Consider the following 8171-nt stretch of genomic DNA (forward strand, 5'->3'; position numbering starts at 1 on the left):
TTCATAAGCCTAATGAAGAAATTTAAATTTGGTTTGATTTTATTTGAACTATAGCCTATGGAGGTGGCTAGATTTTTGGACCCACTAGGTCAAGAGCTTAAGACTGGTGGCTAAGATCACCAACCTAGAAAAACCCATTTGTAGCAAGTGGTATAACATGGTATACCATGCTTGTAACAATAGGGTATGGGAACTAGGTGGACCAGCCTAGCCTTATTTTTTTTTATTATTAATTTTCTTCTTTGCAAGGAGATTTTTTTTCTCTACGAATCACCCTTGTATGATGATGCAAAGCCCCGAGGAACAAAAGGCTTCACACACAACTCACTCTACAAGACACCCAATTAAGGTCTCAACATTCGTTAATCCTTGGACAATCCTATCAACGTCATATCAAGACACCTCTAAACTCTCATTTGTTCAATGGGACCCTCTTTTGATCCACAAACAACTCATTGAGATACTACTTCTCAAATCAAGTGTCTCATTAACACCAACTCTCCTATATACGCCTATGACCAACCTGGATTATGACACATCCAACATTGCAAAGCAGTAATAGACCCTATAGAACCTCTTGTCTAACCATATAGACATTGACTACAACCATGACAACACCCTTTTTTTTGTACAAATTCAACCAAGGTAATTTGCCCTCTAGAAGGTACCTATTCCTTTTAGCCCCGGTTTGAGCCTTTAAGGGAAAAACATTGAAATATTCCCTAATGAAACCTTAGAATCTTGACACTTTTAGAAACTAGTTTTTATTACACAAAACATTTCATAAACTTAGACTCCAACTCTTACATTGACTGGGTCAAATGTTGCTACTATAGGAGGCCAAATAGGGCTTTTAGGCCACTTTTACAAAGAAACCACATACAAAAGGCTTGATCCAATGACACCAATGGATGGTAAAGGTCTTCACATATCCCAAAACAATATCCACCATTATATAGGGTCCAACATTCTTCGTTTTGTCTCTACATAATTATTAACAGTCTAAACTCGCTAGTCACATGAGGATGCCTAGCCTAGGGTTCACTCCCAAAATTCACCAATTCAATGGCCCACTCAAAAACTTTCAAAGTATTAAAGTATACTATCTCCTCTAAAATTCCTAATATTTTGAGCCAATTTGGCTAGAGGAATATGGGGTCAAGAAAGTATTTCCTCGAAAAGCCTAGTTTTGGAGGATTTTCAGACCACCATTCATAAAAATTTAGATATCTTCCTTATTTCTCTGTATTTTCATATCAAATCACATCCAAATGAACATAAAATTAGAGGCATATTCAAATCAATGATTTAGCCTATACATCGAGTCCATACAATTATCGTACAAGGCACTATTACAGCAAAATTGTGTAATTTTCTAAGTGTTTATTCAATTTGATCATCATCTTACATCCAAACATCATCATCATACTTTATTCTTGACCTCCAATTCCTTAATAAAGGTTTCTCAAACTTTCTCAACCGACTCCAAATGAAATTTGAATTAGGTAGCCATTGGAGGGATATTAGTTACAAGTTGACAACAAAAGTTATCACCAAAACTTCACAACTTTGCACAAAACTTGACAACCTATGACATTTGCCTATGTAACCTATTAGGAAACATCATAAACCTTACAAATAGGCCACATAGGAGCCAAAGTACAACACTTAGACATTTTGGATGTCATTTGACCATGGTTCACCAAATAGGTCCTAAAAAGCTCACAACTACAAAATGGCACCAAGGACTTACATGGATAATTAAAACAAAAATGATTGGTCTTGAAAGACCTTATTACAACTTAAAACATTCAAGAAACATATAAAAACCTCTAAGAGCCTTCATTTCTCAAATTGTCTTCAAAGTCTACAAGGTGCTCCTACACCATATGACCATATAATCCAAGTTAAGTAAAAATATATATTTTCTTAAGTGGCCAAATAGAGTAATTGTTTTTCAATCTTTATTTACTTTCCATCTTGGATCTATTGGCAAGGTCTATTTTTTTAGGAGTTCATTTGTCAAAATCTCTCCATAAAGTGCTCATATGAAGCACATCTCGACAACTCTTTTCATCAAACATTTTTCAAACCCTAGATTTCTAATAAACTAAAAAAAACTATAAATCTAGAATCCCTAATCTACAAAACAACAATTTCCAAAAATCTCCCATAACTTGAAATTTCTTAGAACTTGAGGAAACCCTCAAGAGGGAAAGTCCCAACCTCCAAAAATATATATGCTCCATTTATTATTTAGCATTAAAACATTACGACACTCTTATTAAACTTTCATTATTTATTCTTAAACATCAAGCTCTCCAATGCACTTTCTATGTGTCTAAGCATGAATTGGCACATCCCATGAAATGCATCATATACACACTCACAAGACAAACTCAATACATAATAATCCACCCACCTAAACAATGTTAGGTGCTAAATATGTGCTTTCTTTTATAGACTAAATCTCACCTAACACAACCAAGTGGCTAGATAAAATCATGCACCTCAAAACAGTAAGTATATAGAACTATTAAGCCCTCATAATAATTAACTATTTAATATATTCCACACATTAAATATCTAATCCAATGTTACATGTGAGTTTACAAGTAGACCCAAATAAATATTAAATATATGCATCTTGTAGATGCAGTGCAAATAAACATTTATTTCTTTGACATAATTAAAATGTTGCATTGTATCCAAGGTGTCCAATGCCTATCCTAACATATTATATTAATAGTGATTGTAGACACCTAAAATTGTCCTAGTTTAATTAAAAAAATATTTTTTTTATTTAATTAATTCATTTATCTTCTTCTAGCCCTTTCCTGATTTAAATAAATATTTTTATTTATTTAATCATCCTCACTTCTTCTATTAATTAAATAAATATTTATATTTATTTAATTCATTCATTCATTAACTTTTTCCTCTATGACACATGTCAAATTCATCTCTTAATTTTCCTATACCTAACCCCTTATTATTTTATTATTTCTTCTACCTACCCTTTAATCCTAGCCAACCATTTGTTCCTTTCACTTCTTAATCTTATCCCTCCATGTTCTAAAGCATCTTCTATATAAGAGGATTCTTTCATCATTATCATAATCAGTACTTTATGCAATCAAGCCTTCTTGCAATCAAGCAACTTCACAACCACAATCCATTCTTTGTTGAGCTCTTGTGCACATACAAAATCTTAGAGAAAATATATCAAACAAAATCAATGGAGATAGGAGACAATGGAGATTAAAACCCTACTTGACATGTTAATGGTATTATTCTTTAATTTGTTGATTTTCATGTTCTTAGGTATCTTCATTGGTGTATAGTGAATGTTTTATTTTAGGAATAGGGTTTGTTGTGGTTGAATCTTTGTGGTTTTGCAATAATTTGTCATCATCATTTTTCATCGTAAATAGTGATAACCAAATCAACAATAAAATAGATGTAGTCAAATTAAAATTATAATTACTTAATATTTTTACTCTATAATTCCATTTATCATCCTAATGTATTTCATTTCACAAATGCACACTATTTTCTTAAGGATGTAATCATCATTTAATAGCATATGCAAATGTTCCATAACCATTGATTCATAACTTACTCATAGATATAAATCACATAGAATGAAGTCACTTTTTTAATTATCACCATAGAGATGGTATTAAATCACGATCAAAATCAAATGCATCAATGACATTACATCAACTAGGTCAATGGTAAAATCAAAATTCTACAATATAATAATAATATATAGCACAAACTTTCCATGGACATATCAAATTAAATGGTCGTGGAAATAACATAGAAGTGTTATTATAATCTACTACTGATGAAAGGGCATCTTGACAAACTTACGGGCAACAAAAATGCTCTTGACCTAATAACTTTAAAAATTTAAAAACTTAATAACTCTAATTAACACACTAGTGCCTACATTAATGCCCAACAAAAGAGTGTTTGTGACTTTGGTAGTTTGGACTGACCTGGTTGCTCCCATGAGTTAATATTAAAAACTTTTAGCACTCAAATGAAATTTGGATATGATTCTCGAGTATTTAAGAATGAAAATAATTAGTGGTGTGGGCATAAAAATGAGAAATATTTTATATTTATAAGGGAATTTTAATTCTTTTGGGATGTTTTATGGGATTTATTTTTTAGTTGAAGAAAGCTGAAATAAAAATTATAAAAAGAATAGCAGTCCATAAAAAGGGTTGCAAATAAGAAATCCGCTAAAAGAATTGCAGTATCAATTTGTGCAGCTACATAATGTTCAGTGTGCCAAGTAATTTCAAATGTTCAATGTGAGATAGGGTCTCTTACTCTTAGGAGTTTTTTTTCAAAGCACTATTTATGGGAATTAGAATGCATCACTTTGGAGGGAATACAGATAGATTTTAAATAGAAAAGATATCAAGAAAGTTGTCTCTTTATGAAGTTTCATGTGATTATACTTATTATTATTTATATATCTAAAGGTAAAAGTATAAAAATGATTCACACTTTAGGCAAAATTATTAGCACTAGAAAATATAAGAATTTCTAATTAAAATCAGTTTTAGTCAAAATTATAATCTTACTAGATTCACTCTAATTGAGTTAAATATAAGCCATAACATTGCTATCTAGAAATGTTTATTAAATGGCTATTTTATACCACTTCACTAAAACACAACTTTTTCTTTAAATTTCTATATTTCAACAACTCCTACTATTGTAATTTTTTTTTTAAGTACAAATACATTCTTATATATAAAATAAAAATATATTGATGAAAAAAATCATTTATATATATATATATATATATATCAAATTTTAAACACTTTCAATATATTATTTAAAAAATAGATGAACACTTCGGGACCACTTTGAAATAGATATGTAGGATATCTAGACTAATTTAATTAGATTCTGAATTTATAATTACATTGGATTTGCATATAATAATTATTATTTCCAAAAAACGTATCGAGAGTTTAAAGAACGTACAGTGCTTACGTGGAACGCTGAACGATGCTTAAATTAGGCCGATATTTTCGGTCCTGCTGTTCCGCAACATCTCGCAGTTATATAAGTACATACACCGAGGCCTTTCAAATTCATTGAGAACCCAGAATTACAGATTTTGAGTCTTCATATTCTTTATCTCAAGAAGATGGAATACACATTATTTTTAATAATGTTGATTTTTCTCTTTTCACTCTCAACTCCACTCCAATCTTCTGCTCCTCCTGATCATCAATCTCTGTTGACATTCAAAGCTGCAATCATCTCCGATCCCAATAATTCGCTAGCGAATTGGAATACCACTATTCCAATGTGTAATTGGACCGGCGTTACTTGCTCTCCTAATTCGCAGCAGGTGGTTAAGTTAAATCTCAGAGCTATGGATTTACAGGGCGTCATTTCTCCTGCGCTTGGGAATCTCACAGCTCTGGTTGCACTGTATCTCCCCTTCAACGAACTGCATGGGAGTATTCCTGCTGAGCTGGGCAAGTTGACAAGGTTGGTGAATCTAATCTTAATTGGAAACTACTTGACAGGTACAATTCCACCCTCTATCTCAAATTTCTCAGCCTTAGATCAATTGGATTTGTCAAAAAATAATCTCCATGGACCTATTCCTCCTGAAATAGGCATGCTCACCCGAGTACGATTCCTCTACCTCTATGCTAATCAGTTGTCGGGCAGCATCCCTTCCTCCATAGGAAACTTGTCAAACTTGGTTGTTTTGCAATTGCTAGCCAATAATCTCACGGGTCCCATTCCACGTGAAATAGGGAATTTAAACCGACTAAAGCAGCTCAAGCTCTTTTATAATGATCTTAGCGGAACCATTCCTCCGGAAATAGGGAATCTCACGGCTCTGATTGACCTCATCCTGGTTGGAAACTATTTAACAGGTACAATTCCTCCCTCTATTGCAAATGTCTCATCCTTAGATCAATTGGATTTGTCAGAAAATAATCTCCATGGACCTATTCCTCCTGAAATAGGCATGCTCACCCGAGTACGATTCCTCTACCTCTATGCTAATCAGTTGTCGGGCAGCATCCCTTCCTCCATAGGAAACTTGTCAAACTTGGTTGTTTTGCTATTGGAAGCCAATAAACTCACGGGTCCCATTCCACGTGAAATAGGGAATTTAAAGCGTCTAGAGCAGCTCGAGCTCTTTTATAATGATCTTAGCGGAACCATTCCTCCGGAAATAGGGAATCTCACGGCTCTGATTGACCTCATCCTGGTTGGAAACTATTTAACAGGTACAATTCCTCCCTCTATTGCAAATGTCTCATCCTTAGATCAATTGGATTTGTCAGAAAATAATCTCCATGGACCTATTCCTCCTGAAATAGGCATGCTCACCCGAGTACAATTCCTCTACCTCTATGGTAATCAGTTGTCGGGCAGCATCCCTTCCTCCATAGGAAACTTGTCAAACTTGGTTGTTTTGCAATTGCTAGCCAATAATCTCACGGGTCCCATTCCACGTGAAATAGGGAATTTAAACCGACTAAAGCAGCTCGAGCTCTTCGAAAATAATCTTACCGGAAATATTCCTTTTGAAGTGGGGATGCTCATCAATTTGCAAACGCTTAATCTATGGGGGAATAAGCTTAGCGGAAGCATACCAGTTTCCCTCGGAAAGTTATCTCCAAATTTAGAACTGGTCGACTTGTCTCACAACAACCTGAGTGGATATATACCTGGAGAACTTATGGCAAATCTTAAAAACCTTGATTTTTATTTGAATCTATCATCGAATTTTCTGCAGGGACCTCTTCCTGAAGAAATAGGTAAACTTGTAAAAGCTAAAGCAATAGACATTTCTTCTAATAAGCTTCATGGAATGATTCCCACAACACTTGCCCACTGCGTATCACTGGAGCGTCTCAATCTCTCCCATAACGCATTTGAAGGTCCGATACTAGATACACTGGGGATGTTACAAAATTTGAAATTTGTTTATCTTTCTTTCAATTTCCTGTCAGGAGAGATTAGTTAGATTTGATCAAAAGCTCTCATAACCACCTGAGTGGACGTATAAGTGGACACGCTTGTTTGTAATTAATGCATAAGCATGCTGTTTCAGTTCTCGTAGTTTGTTAGAAGTGGTAGAGACTATGTAATCTTATGAAGTAGAATAAAAATCACAATTTCATTTGTGTGTATTTCTTGTGTTTGTATTGCGGCCCTGTATGTCTATAAATTTAATCATAATATTAAAGTTAGATGAAATGTGACTCGCCATTAAAATGACTGAATATATAAGAATGTCTTGAAAATTGATTCTTATAAAATAGAATCTATCGTAGACTGAGTAATCTACGAACGATTACAGATTTAAGAGCTCAAATATATAAGTATTGTAATGTATTCAGGAACAGTTGCAATAATTCACTTACATTTTCTTGCTCTTTAAGATTTTCGTATACGTGGCTCTCATGTTTAAACATATATTCAATGTATCAATGTATTATTGATTGTTTAATTTCTTTTTATTAAGAAAATGTTTATACTATCAGATCGTTTGCGACAGTGAAAGGCGGGTCGTCTTGGTTTATTCGCTTATCTGCACTCCCAGTGCGACAACTATACCTTTTACTTTTTGTTAATTGTTATCACTCCACTAAATTCAACTCCAACGATGGCTGGGAAATCAACGAGGCTACGCTTCTCCGTAAACACCTTAAAGTTTGATTGTCTATAAATTTTTCTAAAGGAAAAACTTCCGGAAGAAGAAAATTAAATAATCAAACTTCAAGGTATTAATTACTAGCACCTTGTTGTGCAATGAGTACGCCAAAGAGATGTGCAAGTGGTTTAGGAAAAACTTGGTCTGTTTTAAGAATTTATTATATAGAGATGAATTATATGTCTCTATTAACAAATCATTGAAGTAAAGACGGTAAGATTAACATATTAGAAATTTTAGTGTATGTATACATGAAAATTTGATCCATGTTCTATAGTGTGTTCAACAAGTATTTGAAATTATATGAAAAGTTAAAATAGTTCTAAATTTCATGGACCCAAAAGTGATTTCTTGTTAAGAGGATTAGAATCCCCTTCTAAAGAGGATTTAGTAGTTTCAAAATTTTAATATTTAGAAGTGAGCAAACTTATAACCAATAAAGCGACTCATTAAG

General features: G+C 33.2%; 1 protein-coding gene across 1 annotated transcript; it reads left to right on the forward strand.

Annotated features, from left to right (window-relative positions):
- The first annotated feature begins 5138 nt into the window (after positions 1-5138).
- LOC131871205 (LRR receptor-like serine/threonine-protein kinase FLS2) lies at positions 5139-7167 on the forward strand. Its single transcript, XM_059215931.1, has one exon. The coding sequence runs from the start codon at positions 5177-5179 to the stop codon at positions 7025-7027; it is 1851 nt and encodes a 616-aa protein (XP_059071914.1). The 5' UTR covers positions 5139-5176; the 3' UTR covers positions 7028-7167.
- Positions 7168-8171: the final 1004 nt, after the last annotated feature.

Source organism: Cryptomeria japonica, unplaced genomic scaffold (assembly GCF_030272615.1).
Source record: "Cryptomeria japonica unplaced genomic scaffold, Sugi_1.0 HiC_scaffold_378, whole genome shotgun sequence".
Lineage (NCBI taxonomy): Eukaryota > Viridiplantae > Streptophyta > Pinopsida > Cupressales > Cupressaceae > Cryptomeria > Cryptomeria japonica.

Excerpts from the sequence above, each read along its gene's own strand:
- LOC131871205 (XM_059215931.1), top strand. The coding sequence starts at position 5,177 with ATGGAATACACATTATTTTTAATAATGTTGATTTTTCTCTTTTCACTC.